The 21015-nt window shown below is 41.9% G+C and overlaps 2 protein-coding genes across 3 annotated transcripts; one reads left to right on the top strand and one right to left on the bottom strand.

The window, feature by feature from the left end:
• Nucleotides 1-413: 413 nt before the first annotated feature.
• LOC116395906 (transcription intermediary factor 1-alpha-like) lies at nt 414-12417 on the bottom strand. Its single transcript, XM_031870127.1, has 18 exons — nt 11765-12417; nt 11425-11543; nt 11061-11208; nt 10343-10475; nt 9996-10112; nt 9208-9322; nt 8842-8988; nt 8572-8686; nt 7094-7473; nt 5555-5689; nt 5375-5480; nt 5237-5294; nt 5006-5138; nt 4407-4759; nt 4026-4161; nt 3276-3350; nt 2693-2848; nt 414-2597 (listed from the first exon to the last, which is right to left on the bottom strand). Exons 1-18 carry the CDS (start codon nt 12063-12065, stop codon nt 2358-2360), a joined length of 2967 nt encoding a protein of 988 aa, XP_031725987.1. The 5' UTR covers nt 12066-12417; the 3' UTR covers nt 414-2357.
• A 197-nt stretch (nt 12418-12614) lies between these two features.
• Nucleotides 12615-19910, top strand: LOC116396625 (aldo-keto reductase family 1 member D1-like). Of its 2 annotated transcripts, XR_004213614.1 has the most exons (10): nt 12615-13263; nt 13489-13656; nt 13745-13861; nt 14477-14554; nt 15367-15489; nt 15780-15889; nt 16049-16214; nt 16339-16421; nt 16623-16758; nt 18905-19910. XR_004213614.1 is itself a non-coding variant. In XM_031871362.1 (9 exons), the coding sequence occupies exons 1-9, from the start codon at nt 13171-13173 to the stop codon at nt 16663-16665; spliced, it is 981 nt and encodes a 326-aa protein (XP_031727222.1). In that variant the 5' UTR covers nt 12615-13170; the 3' UTR covers nt 16666-18107. The 2 variants fall into 2 exon arrangements, 1 of the variants encoding a protein (XP_031727222.1); XM_031871362.1 differs by lacking the exon at nt 18905-19910 and having other exon boundaries at nt 16623-18107.
• Nucleotides 19911-21015: the final 1105 nt, after the last annotated feature.

The following is a 21015-nucleotide window of genomic DNA, read 5'->3' as shown; positions in this document are numbered from 1 at the left end:
GTTGGTAATTGTACTCTGTTAACAATCTACATTTCAATAGACCACAGCAGTGTTTTGAGTGCTTTGGATGCATAATAAACATTCATGAATGTCATTTGTTCTGGCAGCGTGTCAACACTGATTTCACTATCAAGTATTGCGGAGCTGGTTTAGGTTATTGAAGTGGAGATTTAAGCTCAACTTTTATGTTATTTATCTTCCTTATTTAGAAAATACAATGGCCCTTTTGCAATATTGGAATCCAGGGTTCATTTTTCCCCAATAAAACCTTCATGAAAAACATCCCACCATGGTGTGAAAGTGAGCTTGCAGAGAACTTGCTTGAGGAGGTAATCCATCACAGTGAACAACAGCTTTTATATTTTTGTCTTTAATGTTACAGTTGCACAGTTAAGCAAAACGTATATGTTTTTTAATCAATCACAGTCCCACAACAGGACATCGATTCAACCACAAAAAGCAGACATGGTGTGTACTGTAATGGATTAGCAGGCTTTCTGCAAATCCATGTTAGGATCTTAGCAAAATGAATGAAGGTAGGAAAAACACTTCACAAATCAAACACTGCAGCAGAAAAGTGATGATAAGAAATTAAGTTAAATATGCAAAAACATTGTATGGTCCTGGAAATGTATTTAAACTGAGGACCTCTCGGTTTAAAGTAGACTGTTGCTACAGCAGCACAGATATAGTTCCTGCAGATGTTTATCAGTCAAGGCTGTGGCAACCCCCCCTCTGTGATGCTACAGTTACTACAACAACACAGAGCACTCCTTTACTGCTGTCCTTAATCTTATCTTTGCCTTAGTGCAATGTAGACAATTGATAATAGGCCTTTAGAGGCCATATAACAAATGAAGAATGCCCAAAATGAGAGCCAGACCAGTGCCGGGCTAAAGCACAGTCAACATCTGAGGGCAACTTCTCACGCCTGCTAGACTTCCAGAAACTACCAGCCCTCCTCTCCACCTCCATTCTACATTTGGGCTTTAACAAGAAACAGCAGCGTGAGCTGACCTCCGAGCTCATAGGTGGAGGAAATTGGAGTGGCCGAGGTCGCATTCAAACAGAGCTAATCCTGTTGTGGGCGGGTGGAGTACAGTTCCTTTGAAGCTGAACAAAGGGTGTCCTGCCACGTCTGTGTCACTCAGCAGAGGGCCACAAACACAGCCGGGCAGTCAGAGGCCTGCCCTGTGGGGCCCCAGAGGACCTGTTCACTGTTAGTCAACACGACTGTGGACGCTTCTTAAAGGAGAAAGGGGCTTTGCTGAACATCGAAGTTGTAACGAGGGAAATAATGCATTTCTCCTTTTCAAGCAGGACATTAATAGACTGCATTAACATGCGTTTATAGGGTGAAGGGGGTTTATGGCATTCGTCTTTACACAGAATCATTACTCAGACGTAGGCGATCATGTTTTATTGTACCCTGTAAACACCTGCAAGTTGACTTGTATGCAAGTAGGTTTATGGCTAAATGTTCTGGCTCTGGGAGGTTACAGGAAAACTGTTCACAACAGTGAGTGTGTGGAAGAGATATTACTGAACTAAAAACGAGCTCAGAACAAGTAGAGACAGTCTCACGTAACATTCAAACTGGTCGTAGCTCTTAACAATAAAATATAATAACAAACATAAATAAATAATTATTAAATAAATAAATTGTAGATAGTCAAATAAAATCAAACATAACATTAACATGTAACCCGACCAAGCAGAAATACTGTTTAATGATGTGTGACAATGTAACATCTTGAACTGTCTTGGGTTTTATCAAACAGCTTCGATTCCTTTGATGTCTTCACTTTACTGGCCTCCAGGGGACCGTAACCGTATCTTATTCCACAGAACACAGACCACAAACATCAAAGCTGCAGATTCACATCCTTCCCGATCACTTTCATACGTATACACGGAGAGCTAAACAGGAAAAACACACCGGACCTGACCACACCACCGATTAGCCATGTGTCAATGAAGCTGTCATTTGGGGGAGAGCAAATTAATAACTCAAATCGATTATAGTAATCATAAAAGCCGGTCAGCTTTACCCTGTGAACTGAACTAAATTCTTGCATGACACTCAGTCTTAATCTCCAAGCTTTAATCCAAGATGTCTTCAGATTCAGAGTAAATGCAGCAGTTGTAATGCATGCTTAGTCCAGAAAAACTAAATAATGTGTCGCCCTGTATCATAGTTGTTTGCTTGCAATTTAATTGAATCAGTAAACATACAACACATTTTTTGGTGACCTGGTGATTGTGTACAATACATTTTTGTGTATAATACATTTTCGCCACATATTAGCTGGTGCTGGCAGTGTCAAATATCCAAACGATTAAGAAGACTTGTGCTTTCACACTACTCCCTCCTCTCCACCGGGACGGCTCGGTGCATCCTGGGAGTCTGAACATGTGCGCTGGCGCTTTGAATGCTGGAATATGTTGTCAAGAGACAAGAGTTGAGAGTCAAAGGGGGCAGTAGGAATCATCTCCAGTTTGATTTCTGGAGAGGTCAGGTCAGGGAACATGATCCCCAGCTGCTCTTCAAACAGCTCTTTAAGCGTCCCGCCTGCCGTGGTGACCTCCGTGTCAACCTGTAAGCAGAGATGAGGGAAACAATATTTTATTACCAAGTGTCAAGAGCTGCATACTGAAAAAAAATTGCTTTTTGCAAATCTTTGTACAGTACCTCTCTGAGCGCTGCACAGTTCCCAAAGACGAGCCTGACGTCTGATACAAACTCTGCAGGGCTTTGGTAGCACACACTCTGCTTCGCTTCCAGTCGTTTTTTCACAGCGGAAAGATTGATTGGTCCTTTTATAGCCAGCCTGTGATTAGCACATACCTACAGTATTTAGAAAGGGAGAGATAATAAAACGATCAAATTCTACGGGAAGGTGAAGTAAAACCGTGATATATTTTGTTACGTGAGGGTTTTTAATAAGCAGATATATTTCAAGCCAAAATGCACGCTGTAGGTAAGTACTGCACACAAATATAGTGTTGTAATGTACGCACTTATTGTCGATTATAGTCCATCATTGTTAATGTTCATCCATGCCCATCCACTGTGCAAATACAAACACTACAAGCTCTGACAGCAAGACAAATCCCTCTATATTTATAATACCTGATTAAAGTTGCATAATGTCTCTGTATTTACTGATAAATACTGCATATTACACATCATTAAAATAACAGTTACAGAAACTCCATGTGACATTAATCCTGTGAACTTTTCGCCCTGCTGTCAGCCAAGCTTCCAGACTCACCGAGGGGGATACAGACTGCGGGAAGGCTGAACTCAGCTCGCTGCAAAACAAGTGCAGCAACAGCTTCTCACACTTCTGCAGCGGTAGAAAAAGACAAAGGACTTAATACAAGTCAAGTGACAAACAAATGCTCCAATCTCTGGTCTGTCGCATCTGCTTACTTAATAATTTTGAACCTGAGACAATTGGCAACTCATTAAATGTTATTGTTGTAGTACATAATATAGATGCAGGACAATAGTGAACACAATATGGTGGCTTGGCAAACATTTATTTAGGTTGATTTATTAAAGCTGTGGTTAGTTTTATTTCAGTGGCTTCCAATGGTTCCAACAGTAAAACCACGTATTTCGTGTATATCCAAATGCTACGTGTCGCCTAAAATACTTTGTGTTCTCTGGAGCGATCGCTTCCTGGTCCTGGTCACGACAACTGGAGGTCTTGTGCCTGGTTTTCATATTCACGAAAGATGTGAGTTACTTAGTCAGGCTAGCCAATGAGTGAGCTAGGATTCTGAGTGTCTGTCCAATGAAGGAGCAGCAGGAGGGCGCTGTAACATGTGCACACTATCATATGCACCTAGCAAAGTGAGGATAGAGACACAATCTGAGCATTTAGCCATATTTTTGGAAATATGACTGTTTCCTGCAGATATCCAAAAGATTCTCCTTATAATTACTATAATTCTATCATCTTTATTGTAACCGAAATTACTGTCATCATTGTAAACAGAAAAAAAAGAGAACTGACTCGTTTGTCCACAGGGGGAAATCCTCCTTCAGAATCTGGCTCCTTCTTTACTGTTTTGGCTTCAGCTTTGCTTTCGCAGTCATACTCCATCTCAGGCACTAACAGGTCACGGCAGAGAGAGCAAAACCATCCGCCACTGAAAAGACACAGTGCAGAGACTCAATACAAAAGCCAGTAAACAGCAACACAGAAGTGCATAAAGCATGCTCACACCAAGATGTGACAACAACTTGTCTTGCCTCATTCTTAAGAGCTGAAGGGGTTTTTATTCCACAGGGGACCATAATAATAAGCATAAACAGGAAAAATCTAAAAGAAACATGAGTTATGGGGTTTTCATCTGAGAGCATAAATTAATTAATTCGCCCTGTCAGCGCTTGCCTGGGAGATTTGCGGAGAGTTGGAACATGGCACGAAAGGTGAAAAGCCTTGGGACACTTCTCGCAGCACAGCAGCTCCCCCGCAGTCTGACACGCAGCACACAGGCCTTCATTAGGGTCGTCTAGCGGAGCGCGGTGCTGGTCTACCTGCTGCCCCCCCCACAGTGAGCAGATGGGATCCGGAGCTTTAGTCCCACTCTGGTCCCGTGGGCTGCTCGGAGGCTGTGAATGGCTGTGGGGTTTGTCATCCGTGCTTTGAAGAGGAGTCTGGACTTTGTTCCCCTCACCCTGGACACTGATTTGGGGTCGGTCACCCGTGCTGTCGGGGAGGCTGGCTCTTTGGTTGGCTTGTACCTGGAATCCACAAACAGGGAGGAAAAAACAGCTCTGTATGAGGTGTATGGTGAGTACAGTGCTAAGGTAACCAATTTCTAGTTACGCAGAAATGATGGCCTAGTTGTAATAAATCACGATTTCCCTTTAAATTCATACTCTGTGTTAGCCCAGTCTTGCTACAGTAGCCCGCTTTGGATAAATGTCTGATATAGAGTACATATGGAATAGTCATTGGACTGTAATAAAGATCTATTGTCTCCTTACGTAGCTACTGTCGTCATCTGGCTCATCTTTGATGACAATGATGGGCCCTGGTGACGCTCTCCGTCTTTTCTTGACGGCCGAGCCCACTGCTCCACTGGCCGGCTGTGTTTCTGGAGGTTTCCAGGTAACAGTCCTTGGGAGCAGAGCATGAACCAATTAGAGTGAAATCGAAATTCACCAGACAGACCGGTGGCCCAAAAGGAATTAGGGGGCATGCAGCTGTCTCCTTACCCCGGTTTCTCCTCCTGGGATACAGCAGCGTACCCTAGAGAATTCTGCTGTCCTCGCACTTGAGAGAAATAAAAATCTGTTTTCCTTTATCGAGAATACAGCAATGCATACGGTTCGACACTGACGGTGCAGACATACCATTTCTGTGTAGCAGAGCAGGTGGCAGGCTGTGGGGATAGTTTGGTTTCAGCACATACACCGGACCGCCTGGATCATTCCTCCCGTTCAGATATGTGGGCTCAATCTAAACACAGCATTGCATGTTGTTTACTACAATGTATATCAACATAGTTTACATTAGTGGATGGAGTCACTTGCCGTCTGTCGTGATTGAGGCGAACTGACGCCACCATTGATGGGCAGTGGTGCTACATGGGTGTACAGAGGTGGAGAGGAAAACACGTCCACAGCTTTGGGTTGGTAGCTGGAGCTGCTGCCCATCCCCCTCAGAGGCTACGAGACGGAGAAAGAAGGAAGATGGATAGAAATGCTGCAATCATTCTCATCCTGCATTCCTGTCAGCGTCTGTAAACATGTGATGATGGAGGGGAGCATGAAACAGTGCGCTTTCATTACCCTGTCGTTGGTCGACGCCCCATGGCAACAAAGAAACACAGAAGACGAAACCCATAAACAAAACACCCAGAAGCTCCAGGCTGATCTGCCTGAGATGTTATTTTTTTTTGGTCTATTTTAACTATAAACCTGCAGGTTCAGTTAATGTTTCTCTACAAGATTCCTGCATGTATGACATTTGGTTTAGTTCAGATACACATAAAGGGCCATACCAACATTTGGAATGTTTTAACGCATAACGCTACACTACAATAACACATCACTTCAAATCACATATACTTAATGTAAAGGCCCTGAACACCTATTTGTTTTCAATTACTATGAGTGATGGGGTCCTGAATTAACCCCAATTATTTTTGCTGAAGTCAGAACAGCTTTTGTGACATTACATGTTTATACAATCTGATCAATCCGCACACACACTGAGTTATTGTGTGTTAAGCTTTGTTTAATGAGTCATGTATTTTGAGATTTGACACCAACAGTTGAGAGGCTTTAATACTAACCACTTCACTGTTTTTGCAAACCTTCCAGTAAGCCATCAGTTTTAATTTCTTGCGCAACAATCGACTTGCCTCATCATGCCTCATCACGCTAGGAGGTAATTATCTCGAATGGATCTGCACTCACAGTTTCAATTTAACAAAAATAAAAGCAGACATACTGTATACTGAAAGTTATGGACTTTTCAATTATCCTTCAATCTCTTTAAGTTGATTATACTTTAGTGACGTGTAGAGAAAAAACACTCTTTAGACCTACTGGAGCCTGACCACAACCTGCTTTAAAAAATAAGTCATGAAGTGGAGCTGATTTCTAGTAAAACATGCAAAAACACATATTTCTTTCCTACGGAGATCATTTCATTATGCAGCTGTAACAGCTTGTGCACGTCAGTACGACACAACTTAAGGGTGCACTTCACACACCAAGTATTGTCCTGTGATTGAGCCTATAGCTCAGCGCTGGAACCAAAACACCCTGCGGACTAGACTAAACAACTTGGATGACGAGATATTATGAACCCTCTCTAATGGAATCTTGGGTCCGCTCTCTGTCACATGCTGGCCGCTGTTGCACTGCGGATTGAGCTGTTTTATTTTATGATTTTGAGTCATAAACTCGTCCAAGATTAAAATCCATCTTGACAAGGAAAGACACAAATTGCCCGGGATGTGAAGGCTGTCAGCTCTATTTAGGACAATGTCGTCCACTGTCGGTGCTCGTTAAGAGGGCTTGTCTGTCAAACGGACACACTCACACGCAGCAACGTGCGCTAACCTGTGGCGTAAACCCAGGGCACGGTAGTCCGCTAGTTGGGCCGACGTGGTTGGGAGGAGGTGCCATGAACCTGCGACCTGGCTGGGGAAGCACGCTCTGGGAGGGAGAGCCTCCTCCTTGCAGGGCCCCCGGGACGGTTCGCTGCAGTCGGACACTCTGGTACCACGTCCAGGGCGGAGGAGGTGGTTGGGGCTGCCAGTTGGCCTGCGGGTTCAGCTTGTCCACCTGCATCTGGAGCTGAGCCAGAGTGTTATTGGGCGCTCCCAGGGCAAAGCTGTGGGGTGAGCCTGAGGGGCCGTGGCCGGGGTGGGAGAGCTGATGTGGGATGCCCTGAAAACCACTCAGCTGATGGCCCGGTACACTCTCTACCACTAAAGAGCCTGAGGGGAGTATACACACAGAGACAGGATTAGCATAACAAGTAGGGACGAAAAAATACACAATACAGACAGAACTTCTGCAGAGAACTGTGGGATAGAGAAAGTTTGGGCAGCAATGTGGTAGAAAGTTTGCAGAACTTGTTGGAGGTTATTAAGGTGGAAAAACATGTCAAGGAGGTTTGTAACTAATAACTTGTATCTGTGGAAAGTGTTTTAGATTCATTTTTACAATGAAATTCAGAGCCCAATGTGATGTTTTCCAATGGCTTGTTTTGACATTCCAAAACCCAACAATATTAACTTTAGAATGACATAAAACAAATAAAAACAATTCCTCACAATGAAGAGGCTGGACCCAGAGAGTGGTGTGATTTACGCTTGATAAAACCAAAATCTGACTTAAACAATGAATTGCCAGTCAAAATGTTTGCTGTTACTTTTCTGTTGGCTGACTCTTGGAACAAAATATCTCAGTAAGCTCTGAACCCTGTGAATCTTTAAGCACACTCTCCCTGATTCAGCATCCTTCATCCAAACCACTAAAGGGAACCAACAAATCTCTGGTAAGTGCTGTGATTTGCATGAAGAGATGACAAGCCCCCCCCCATACCCTGTATGCAAGCGACAACAAAGAAGGGATTTTTGGAAAGCAGTGAAATATAAAAGGGGGCTGGTTTGCGGTGGAAAAACTGTTCACTGTTCCATTTTGATATTGTCCAGAGAGTATAACAATTGAAACGTTGAGTTTTGAAGTGAAACAGGAGACCTTCGAGGGACAGATAATCATGACATAGGGCATGTGACTCTAGCTTTATGCAGTTTCTGCAACGTTTGCCACATTAACATTGTCTGCCACTACCTTTGTTGTCATGCTTGCAACTCCATCAAATTGAACATTTGTGAATTCGTGGATTGCAGTCTGGCCTTTATCTTGTGGCAACATTCTGAAAATGAGGCAGTAATAAACTACAGAAACATTTTGGTAAGAATTAAAGACAAATCAGAAAAAAAAAAGAGAAATAAAAACAGTGTGGAGACTGAAATAATCTCAGGGTTCCTGATTAGTTTCTATGACAGAGACATTCGTTAATGTCTTACCCAGATCCACATTGGAGGCCCAGTAAGAGGATCGACTCTGGAAGCGCACACTGCTCTGTGGTATAAACGAGGTACTACACTTTGCCCGCAGGAGGTTTCCAATCTGAAACAGGATCTGCAACAGAAGGGATGTGATTAATAATTTTCAGAGGAGGACACTTGTGTGTTACGAAAGGCATATGTTCCCACTTCATCGCGGCACAAGATAGACCAAGCCTCCAAACCGGCCTTCAGAGCTGAGCGGAGTCTTTATGGTGGGACGAGCCTCACCAAACGTTTACAGTACAAGAGGGCCGTCCCTCCATTCCTGGCGGTGGCCCATTTGGTGAAGGTGATGACGTGGTCCAGGTGTCTGGATAGATAGCCGATGTCCTCCTGTTGTTTTCGCAGGACACTCTCGTGATCCTTTGTTACGGCCTGAAAAACATGAATTAGTGAGCATCTGCGCTGTTCAAACAGCTTGAGGGTAAGCGCCACGGGGGTGGGGGGGTGGTGGTGGGTGGGGCAGTCAACTGAGCTTGCACGCAGGTAATGTTCTTCTGGAAACCACACAGCAAACTAGAGATCAGCAGCAGGCCGCTGACAAACAACACCGTTGTGTTATATTTGTTATGAATTCAAAAGCCTTTGTCGTACCTCAAGTTGATGAACTAGCATCTTGCCCTTCTTGTTGATCTCCAGAATCAAACTGCAGATGGATTTCTGTATTTCATTATGAACCGACGTGCGGCTCTGATCAACCTGAAGAAGTCTGAAAAGCAGACATTGAAACTATCAGTAAGTATTCAAATTTGACATCACATGTCCAAAATCAACCGGTACAAAATTCAAAACACATTTTAGAGCCTTCTGATTATTACTTAGCATGCATGCTTTTAGGGTCACTTTGGTATTTTTCCACCTGGAAGCTATTTTCCCATTTTGTTCTGTCTAACTAACTAATAGGGACAACCGTTTCTGAAATTGTTCCAGTATTGAGCGAGCGCGCTGCACACAATAACAAACAGACTGGATCAGGCGAAAGGTCAAGAAAAAAGGTTTTATTTCTCCGCAGGGTCTTTCCCGTAATGTTTTCTTTCAGACACTTATAATAACCATCTAAACCTGGCAGTGGCAAAAAAAACATGCACTTCCAGTTGCATTGACGCTGTGCATCTGCCCTCGCAGCTCGGTTAGCGGCTGCGGGTCACAGCGCTTTCCCTCAAAACTACACCACTTCTAGAAAATTGATGCCCCCATGAGTCACATAGACACATAAACATGGGAAATAAGAGTCCAGGCTGAAGAATAACAACCATCATGAGAGCTAAACGTCAAGTGGAAAATGGCTTCTTTCTAAACAGTTCAAAAAAACGTTGAGAAGCGTTTGCATAATACTTTGCATACTGGGCATGTGTAGTCTTGTGGTATGTGGAAGTACGTACCCTTTGTTTATGGAGTTTGACACCTCTTCAATCTGTTTCTTTTTCTCCTGCAGCTGATGGGTCATGCTCTCCATGTGCTGCTTGTGGCTTTTATAAGCATCTTCAAGGAACTGGTAACTGCTCCAAAGAGAACACTGAGTCAGCGGATGCAATATATATATATGACATCGATGATGGGATGTGCAGCAGCACTCCTAAAGCTAATGGGTTCAGGGACACTCCTGCAGAGTGCACAATACAAATATTTGTTTTAAATATGTGTCAAACCAAACTGAAATGCATCCACAGGTGTATGAACCGCCATATGATATAAATATACGAAGTAATATTGAAGCTTGTGACTGTACTTGTGGTCCTTGTGCTTTACTAGTTGGCAGTCGCGGCAGGTTAGCAGGTCACAGGTCTCACAGAACAGCTTCAGCGGCTCTTGTTTGTGGATGTCACACAACACCGGCCTCTGAGCCGACACACCGTGGACCTCTGGGAAACAACAGAAGGTTCATCACTCTGGGTAACTGGACAGTTGTGTCCGGTCTAACATTTGAAGACATTGACAATAAGACTTTTGGCTTTTACTTCTTTTCAAAGTACAACTCTAAATGGTTTCATTGAATTCGGATTCTGCTGAAATTCATGAGCAACGTGTTCCATTACTTAGCTGAGTGAATAGGTTGAATTTGCTCACAGTACCACAAAATGGCATTAAAACTGGGCAAGATGAGAGATTTCTATGTAAATGTATATTTATCAATTGGGCCATTAGTAATACGTTCTTTAAAACAATACTAGTAAAAAGTGTAAGAATGTGGAATGTTGCAGTGAAACCAAGTGACAAAACTTCAAAAGTGCCAAGTGTGTATTTTTAACACACTGAATGCTTAGTCATGATAAACGTATTGTCCTATCGGAAACGACATTTGATTGTGAAGCAGTTAGCCCTGAAATCTATTACAAGCGCTACACTAAACCCAGAGCAACACAATAGATCTTCCCTTTGTCATGGAAACACCACAAAGTCTTTCACAGGATAAAAAAAGATAGAGACGAGGTCACTGGTTAGAATACCGCGCGGGACTTCTGCCTTCTGTCTGATGCTGTGGTCTTTGGTAAATTTGACTCTCTGGTGGGCCTCCACACAGGTGGCACAGAGGTACTCAACGCAGTCCACGCAAAACCCGGCCGCTTCGGTGTTGTCATCACAGGTCATGCAGAGCTACAGGCAGATGAGACAAACAAGCTCGTTTGATCAAGCAAATTGGATGAGATATAATCTGCAAACATGATGTCAGAGTGGACAAAAGACATATCCAAGAACCATTGTGTTGCACCTATATTGTCCCCGTTCCAACCCTCAGGGCACAGGACAACGCTTATCATGATCATCAGCATGCAAGGCTGCCCCCGCATGGTAATGCTTTTTGTCACCGACCTGGACTGTCCTCTCCACTGTGCTGCTGGGAGCCTCAGCTGAGTCCTTCACAAAGACGTTCTCCATCACATCTATCTCCATGCACTCCTGCCTGCACACCGGACAGCGCATCACATTCACTGGAACCACACAGAATCCACACGTTGGAGTAAATCAGCAAAATTGGAAATCCACTTTGTGCTTTTTGATCAAATAACTCACACATGACAGACAATGCATGCACTTAAACACACCAGCCTTCACGTGCCATGGTGATTTTCTTTTATTTATATTGTCTTGCATGGAAGGGGAGGACCCTTTAATCGATCCATGGCCATTGTTTGTAAACAGAGTGACTCACGTGGTTTGGTCGCGCTGTCAACCTGGGAGCTTGGCGGCTCTGCCATGGCCAAATTCCTCGAGGGCGCAGGCAGACATTTCTTGCAAAAAGAATGCAGACACGGCAGAAGTTTGGGCTCTCGACTGTGAAAGTTCAGGCGGCAAACGGGGCAAGTGTCCATGTGATGTTGAACGGTGGCGCCGGACTTTTCCTCTCGCACCTGCTTGCTCTCAGCTTCGTTCTCAACGACGACGGAAGCAGCAGCAGTAGCAGCAGCAACAGCAACATCCCCCGTCTCCTGTTTATCCACGCGTCCATCCATTTGCTGCACTTTTAGCCTTCGAGGCAAAATATCTCTCTATGTGTAGTCTACGAGATGCACACGCACGTGAGCAGACGGGGCTCGAGAGTCATTTCCCTCCTTCACACTATGCGTGTGCTAAAAGAGCATCTTCTCTCACCTGCATGTCCCTCCGCACTCTCCTCCGGGTCATCCTTTTTCTCCAACACAGCGCGCAGATATCAACAATTCTTATACGTGTCACCTTTTCAGTGAAGCGACAACCTATCGACGGGAGCACAGACCTGTCGCACGAGAGATAACAATGCCTCCGCGTGAGGGTGTCGTGTCGCAGATGTTGTGAGACGAGATGTTGCTCAAATTGCACCGCACGCGCTCGTTGCGGCACGAGAGGGGTGGGGTCAAACTGCGCGCGTCTATATAAGAGGAGGTGAGTGATGGAGGACAACGTGTTTGTTACTGTGAAAGTTACTGCGTTACTTCCCAGTTTACGTTTGTTTGCTTTTCAAAGAATACTCGTGATTGTAGTTAATTGGACCGGTACTACAACAGTATGTGCTCAGAAAATAATGCATTAACCTTTCCATTCATTTAGGGCCGTTAATTAATAGTGTCATCATTTTCTTTTTAAAATTTGGATTTTTTTATCAGGCTATATGCCTGAACTTGGGTCATCTATTTTACTGCAAAAACATCAACTTACATTCCATTTATTACATATTGACACTGTATTGGCACAAATCAACACACGACACTTCCATTGATTGTTTTTGTGTGTGTAATGCCATAATGCCTTACTATCACATCCATTGTGACCATCACTCAGTTTGTTATAATAACTGATTGATCTATTACTCATAAAACTATTAAATGAAATTATTTTGGTACTTCTTCAAATTATGTATATTTAAACTGCTATAATAACAACAATAACAGCAATAGTAACACTAAGAGTAATATAATATCCAGATAAGACTTTGAGAAGGGGATAAACAGACCACAATAAACGCCATGACTTCCTTTAGGTTGACAATGCGCTCTAACTTCAGTGAAACGTCAGGGTTCAAGGTTCACTGATAGATTACCTAGTAGGCAGGCGACAGGCCACTTCATATCCACTTTTTCAATGAATCTGACAGCAGACAGCCACAGTATCCCTCTCAGTGACGGGAACCACATTCCACTGCTGGGATTGGGCACCTATGGGGACCCTCAAACGGTAAGAAGAATATCGTCTGTGTGTTTCTACATCTGCATGTGAGCTATAGGCGTGTTGAGCGAAGGAGGACTCTCTGTAATGGAGGAGTGCCTGCGTTCATTGCTTGCAGTGGTTGGATAAATAGTAACATAGATTGATCATCTGAACAGGAATGCATATGAGCACAAACTGCAGCATGACTTAATCTACACCGGGTGAAAAATATTTTCTCTGAATTTGTGATAGACACCCAAAGGCACAGCACTGGAGTGTGTCAAGCATGCCATAGATGTGGGTTACAGGCACTTTGATGGGGCACTGGTGTATTTCAACGAGCACGAAGTGGGTCGAGCCATTAGAGAGAAGATTGCTGATGGAACCGTTCGAAGAGAGGACATCTTTTACTGCGGAAAGGTGATACCTTCTGTCGTATGTCAGGTGTTTTGGACATTTCAATTTTCATTTGAATGTTTTCTAATTAGTACTGTGTGATCTTCCTCAGCTCTGGAATACCTTTCATCCCCCAGAGTTGGTGCGGCCGGCCTTGGAGAGGACACTGAAATCCTTAAAACTGGACTACGTGGATCTCTACATCGTCGAGCTTCCCATGGCCTTCAAGGTTTCTTAATAGCACACAAATAGATTGCAGTTCACTTAGCAACCAGTCATTTAGTGTCTGAACAGTTCCCTTAGGTATGTCACACTGGTGGTGTCTGGTTTTGGATAAGGTATTATTTACCCAAACAGGGTGGTTTGAAGTTAGAAGATGTTTTAAGAAATGTGTGCTGATTGAAAACTATTTGTTATAGAAAGAACAGTTAGTGAGTATAGAAAAACAAACCTAAACAACACATCTACATGATTGTTTCCCAATCTAATGTTTCTTTTTAGTTAAATTATTAAATATACACTAGATAAGATACCAAGACAATTTTATTAAAATGTATAAATGCATAACACATGTGCAATGTGGCTTTAGTTTTAGGTTTCAGAAAAGATTAGACAGCCAAGGGTATGTTTGGTTAAGATTGGGTAACTGGAACAATTTGGCCGTGTTTACAGTTGGCATAAATGTCTTAGTCACACTCAGATATTTGTATTATGTAGGTTGAATTATCCAAAATAGTCGAATTAAAGCCAACTGCAAATTCAAGTTTTAGCATCACCATGAACAGCTCATGCCAAAACCATTGAAGTGTTACATGCAAATGACTGAATTGTGCTTACATTTCAGCCTGGAAATGAGTTCTATCCAAAAGACCAGGATGGAAAGTACATCTACCACCACACAGACCTCTGTGCAACATGGGAGGTGAGTTCTACCGACTTCATCAAAATAGATGGTCCTGCTATTTCAAGACTTTTCTCTTCTCCTCTTTGTTGTCTCTAATGTCTGGATGCAGTATCATGTCATATTGTTTTCTCACTTAGTGTATTTCGTCTTTTTTTGTTTCACTTTTGCTTTCTTACATAAGTATAACTTATGAAGCATGCCAAAAACTGTTACAGACTAAGTGAACATGTATTTATGTTAGAGGGGACGGACAAAATATTAAAAACACTTTGCACAATACTATGAATTTTACATCAACACGAGTGACTGGAAACTGAAAAAATGACAGTAGAGATAGAGAAACTGTGTCACTGGTTAGAGATAGTCTCAACAACATGTATACATATATATATATATATATATATATATATTATAGCCTTCATAGCAGTAAATCAACCACATATCTTGTATCAGCTTTACCTAGAAGTGTCTAATAAGCGAGTGTGATGTTATTTACTTTCGGTATGCAACATAGAATAGGTAGCATCTTTTACAACTTAAAGGATATGCTATTTTCTCTGTGCATTCTAGAGAATGTCTCATGCGCTAACAGAAAAATAATAAATCAGGAGAAACCGCATATGATATTCCTTTTATACTTGAAAGTTGATCCCAGAATATTCTCTGCTGCAGCATCAGAAACTACCAAGGACAGTGTCATAAACAGCCAAGCTCTATTGAGAGATCTGTTTTTTCCTCTTCACCTTGTATTTCTTTCTCCAGTCTCTCAGAGTCTGTAAAGACAATCACTCTCAGTCTTTGAGAGGATGTAAATCTTTTCCTCTCAACAGGCTTTGGAGGCTTGCAAAGACGCAGGGCTGGTTAAATCTCTGGGAGTCTCCAACTTCAATCGCAGACAGCTGGAGCTGCTGCTGAGCAAACCCGGCCTCAAACACAAACCTGTGTCCAACCAGGTGACCCCAACATGTCTCTTTGAGTTTTCTTGGATACATGCCACATAGGAACAAGTTTCCATAGATGGTGCAGTATCAGTGGTTGCTTATATATGCCTGATATTCAACAGACTTTGACGAAACTCTTTTTTCATCTTTTGTTTAGCTTTAATGGTATTAAAGGAGTGCATCTTTCCTCTCCATTCCAATCCAATTCGATTTAGTATAGCACAGGGTGCTGATGTAAAGTCGGACCACTTTGGTCCAGTATTCTTTTTTAAATGATTCATTCTCTTCTTGCTTACCTTCAGGTTGAGTGCCATCCATATTTCACACAACCCAAGCTTCTGGAGTACTGTCGTCACAATGACATTGTGATTGTTGGCTACTGCCCAATTGGCTCCTCCAGAGACGCATCCTGGTATGAAGGTTTGAAGAGATATGCACTTTTCACTGACAGCCGGTATTTTGGAACGTGTTGCTCCCCCTGGTATTGTGTTAAATGGACGGGTGAAAAAAACTCAAGCATTTTTTTTATTTTTTTTGGCATCATTTGTATTTTCTTCTGTCTCTGGTTTAGGGTGAATGTGAAATGTCCTCCCCTGCTGGAGGACGAGCTGATTGTATCTATTGGTAAAAAGTACAACAAGAGTACTGCCCAGGTGGCTCTGCGCTTCAATGTCCAGAGAGGAGTCGCCGTGATCCCCAAGAGCTTCAGCCCCGAGAGGATCAAACACAACTTCCAGGTGGGTTAACCAAAGCGCCTTTTATCATGGCGTGTATGCTTTCGTGCTGAAATCTTTATTTTCATACAGTATTCATGAATCAATTTCAATCATTTTAAGAACAACGACTCATATATTGTTCCAGATATTTGATTTTTCACTCACCGGGGAAGAAATGAAAGCCATTGAGGCACTGAACAAAAACATTCGCTTTGTGGAGCTGCTGATGTAAGTATACGCTTTGGTAGGAAAATATATAATCAAAAGTGAGTTGAATAAAATACTGTACTTGATTTTTATGTAAATATGTAGGTTGTAGTTTGCATTATAATGATTTGTGTTGTGTTGCTTTTTTCAAATAAGAGCTCATCATCATGATCATCATTATGCTCAGAAATTATTTTTTTAAATTCTGTTGTTTCAACACAGGTGGAGTGACCATCCAGAGTACCCATTTCATGATGAATATTAATGTTTCCACTGACTTTTTTCATCATCATTATTTCATCAATGAAGTTTACACTGGTACATTTTCAGAGTCAACACTAGAGGGCTCTAGCTCACAGTAAGTGAAAAGCACAAAGACACGGCTGGTTTTAAGGAGAGCACACAGCTCAGATGTATGATGACAAATGTGTTCAGTTGTTGCATGTGAGTTTCATGTGAGACTCGCAGAAGGCTCGTGTAATATTCAAAGAGAGTTCAGAACAACTGTTTTGAAATTAATTGATGCCACTGTTGCTATAAATGTAGAGAAAAACAAAAAATAATGAAATTACTGAGACATAAGATGGAAACAGTGTGTTTATTTCATGGTTAAGAGTGTTCATGTTGCCCTCCAGTGGCCATGGTGAGGAACTGCAACACACTCAATTAATAAAGACAGCGTCAATAGATAGATATTTCAACCGTTTCATGTCAACGCTGTTATTTTATTGAAAAAAGTAAAGCAAAATACAATGAGAGTTGAACCGTCTGTGTTTATAGTTAATTAAATTTGCTTTTTCTGGTTGTGCATGATTGAAATTCAGGTTTGCCAGCCAAATATCTGACCACATTCACCTTTATAAACATGACATGGACGAGAAAACAGCTGAAAACTATCCGGTCAGGCTTTGGTTAACTCTGAGCTCTCTCAGTCTGGTTTGTTCAGAGAGGGTATATGAGTTTGATCACACTGTGTAATCTTTGTGTACACACCTCTTACCTACTTTAACCGTCATGGCCAGTTTTCTCCTCGGCTGCCTGTCAAAGAAAAATGTACAACCAGAAAATGAAAGCCGTCCGCAGCATTTTACAAATGTGGGTTTTTGTTATTAGTGGCTTAATGTCTGTTCAGATCTCTTCAAAAGCATCCATATTACAAGTCTCCTATGAGCAGTGATTTAGGAAACGTTTTAAGGATACCCCTTACTGCACAAGGCCCCCCTTGAAAAAGGCTTAAGTAAATATTTGTATGTGCACAGTTGATCATTTGATTTCACAGAAACCGAAAAGTGGGGGAAATTATTAATCTGGTCATCCATCCATCGGGCATGCATCCAAATGCTGTTTAGATTAGACTCACAGTGTGTGACATTTAGGGGGATTATTTGGCAGCAATGGGATATAATATTCATAACTATGTTTTAATCAGTGTATAATCACCTGAAACTGGGAATCTCAGTGTTTTCGTTAGCTTAGAAAAAGCCATTTATATCTTCATAGATACAGGCTTCCACAGAGTCCGCCATCTTGCACCGCCATGTTTCTACAGCAGCCCAGATTGGAAACTGGCTCTAGCGACAGCCTTTATGTTAAACGGGCCCTGGTGCTAAATTACCGGAGTATTGATAAGCCCTGATGTTTTATTAGTACTTTTTAATGTTTTGAAGTCATTTATTTTCACGGCGCAGCACGTATTTGCTCTGCTCTCTCTGTCAGGCTGAGATCCTCAAACTACACACACACATATGCACAAACACACACACGAAGCGCGAGCAGATAGCTCGCTGCGGTGAAGTGAACTAGATGAAGTGAAGGATACTTGAGCTGACGGCAACTACGCTTGTTACTGTAACTGCAATAAAATATTTGCGAGTAAAAAGCCAATACTTTATCAATACATCTGTGCAACAAGAACGGACACGTAAATGAAAGTGAAACCTAATTCAATCGGTTACTGCGGCCACATTTACACAAGCACAGCAGGCATGATCAGCCAAACGTTTTTTTTATAAACTTATTGAATAACTGACACTAATGGATGCCTGCCTTCTTCTTTCTTTATAAACTTCACTCAGAAGTGTTTATTTTACATTTGTTTCTGAGATATTAATGACAATAGTGACTTTGTTGCTGCTCTATAAACAATATTTAGATATATTTTAAATATAAATTCTAATCCTGTTCTGAATGTATTTGTTTTGAAAATTCTATGTGTGTTTTCAAAAGCAATTATTTAGTCACATAGAAAAGCAGAGTAGCTTCTAGTTCTACTGAAATCCTAAAGATAACTGTCCTGACAGGAAAGGAAGGGGTGAGTCATTTCATTCATTTGAGTTTGATCTAAAGAGACAGGATGGATCCTTCACAGGATGAAGAAATACAGTTCATTAATGAGCCCCCTTGTCATAATCTGCCTTGCTCCACGTTTTTCCTACGTTTCATTAATTTATGTCTAGTGTGTCCTGTTTTATTTTGTCACTCACCTCTCCCCTCTATCGTTTCAGATCACTTCACTTCCTGCTTTTGTATGTTTTACACACCTGTCCACACTTCCCCAATTCAGTCATTCACCAGCCCAGTTTGTTTGTTTTTTGTCAGCTCATCATTGTTGTTATGTGGTGTTCAGTTACCTTTTTGCCTGTAACCTGTCTGCCCAGTAGCGATAGAAGTAAGTTATGACCTGCCCCAGTGCCCACTATTATTACGCGCCATGGTGCACACTAATTACTAGTCATGAAGAGCACACACACACACATATACAGGCACACTATTACATGTAGGGCTGGGTATCGGTTCTCGTATACCTTTTAAAGTATCGGCAGAAATAACCCAGTAAGTATCGAAACCCTGGATCGATCCCTTTTGTGCCTAAATCTCGAAAACAAAAAACTATTTGTATGGTTTTGATCGCAGCCAATCACCGCAAGTGCTACATATTTATTGTGACAATTTGAAACAATTTCATAAATGTGACAAATTAAACTTTTGCACTTGTGAGGTTATGAATGAGGTTATGAATGCATGCACCATGCTAAACCTTAGATGTTTGGAGATGAGGATGGTGCCATCTCATTGCAATGATATTATCCTGTATATGATTCTTGTATGATCTTTTTGATTAGCAACCATGAGGTCATGCTGTCAAATGGAATTAGACTTATTGGGGTGAAGGGTTGCAACATCATATATGTGGCCAAGAGCTTTACTCATGCTGGAAATTGCAGAGATTTAAAATCTGCTAAGTTACTGTAGGTTAGAAAATGGGACCACGATGAAAAGTTTGAAGACTTTGTTGACTTAACTTTTTTAATTATTTTTGAACTGATTAAACAGGTTATTCAGATATTAAATGTCTAAACTGCCACAAAACTAAAGTCAGACAGACCGCTTCATTTTTATAGGAAGCTAATGTGTCTGTGTCTGGAATCATAAGTTGACTTTAGGTGGGGGTGGGGTGGGGAGTTTACAAGAAAGACCTCAACCTGAAAGATTTCAGACAGGAAAAGCAGAAGCACATCACTCCCACCCCCCCCCCACCTCCATTAAGACCCTCTGGATCGTGACCTTCTAACAATTGCCTCGAACCGAGCCAGTCTGGACCCCCACGGTGGGAAAATGTTCTGAATGGGCAACTGGGTCTGTGGGGGGAATACAGACTCTTTTCCGGGGGCTGAATTAAGGATGTGTTCGGAGAAGGGGCTTCATGAAGCAAGAGAGATGTTTTAATTCCACTCAGTCAGAGAAGACCATTGAAATTATTTTAAATGTACAGGGTTTGAGGTTGATGCATTTCTTTATCTTTCAGAGGAGACACTCGGGTGAATAGAGTAAAACATTAACTAATGGATGTCGCAATGTCACTTCCCCAGTTGATTTTCTTAAATGTTATGTATAAATATGCAAATGTGGCATTGTCTAATCAAATATAAGCTAATTTGCATACATTTCAAGTTCAGAAATCGGAACATTGGACAGTCAGGTTAAAAAATTTTTTTTTTTAAAAAATGGTCATTAAAGATATGTAAAGATCAGACACTGCAGGTGAATGGGGTGAAAAGCTTAACTCATAATTATCAACAAGAAACTTGCATAACTTAAGATAACTTACATAAAGACAATTATTTCTTTTTTTGTTTAGATATGCAAATGAGGCATTATCTAATACTAACTTTTGGTGAATTAAAAGGAAATCTGCTGAAGCAAATAAACAAAGATGGGTAAAATAAACATCTAAATGTGTATTTGGGATTTTTGTCTCTCCCCTCGTCTGAAAGAAGATGCTATAGAAGCATAATAATCCCAAAACTGATCAGTGCATGAAAAAGCAGTGTTTTTGCCTAGGGTGGCTTCGACTTAAATCTTTTGCAAACCCACCTCAGAAATATTTGCCCTTTGCAGATATGCACACACATGTCAATGCCTGTCATATATGTAATCTGATGGTTCACCTGAACGCAAGTGTTACAAGCCTCTCCCCCCATGCTCCCTGGTTGCTCTTTGAACAGAAAGGCCCTGGGAGAATGTGTGTGTCAAAAGGTTACGCAATCAGCCCACCACACTGAGACAGCACAGACCTCTAGTGTGCTGTGGGGAGTGAGTGTATGTGTGTGTGTGT

Source organism: Anarrhichthys ocellatus, unplaced genomic scaffold (assembly GCF_004355925.1).
Source record: "Anarrhichthys ocellatus isolate YVR2014 unplaced genomic scaffold, GSC_Weel_1.0 scaffold2, whole genome shotgun sequence".
NCBI classification, from domain to species: domain Eukaryota; kingdom Metazoa; phylum Chordata; class Actinopteri; order Perciformes; family Anarhichadidae; genus Anarrhichthys; species Anarrhichthys ocellatus.
Note: the sequence above shows the minus strand (reverse complement) of the source record. Positions and strands in the feature narration are given on the sequence as shown.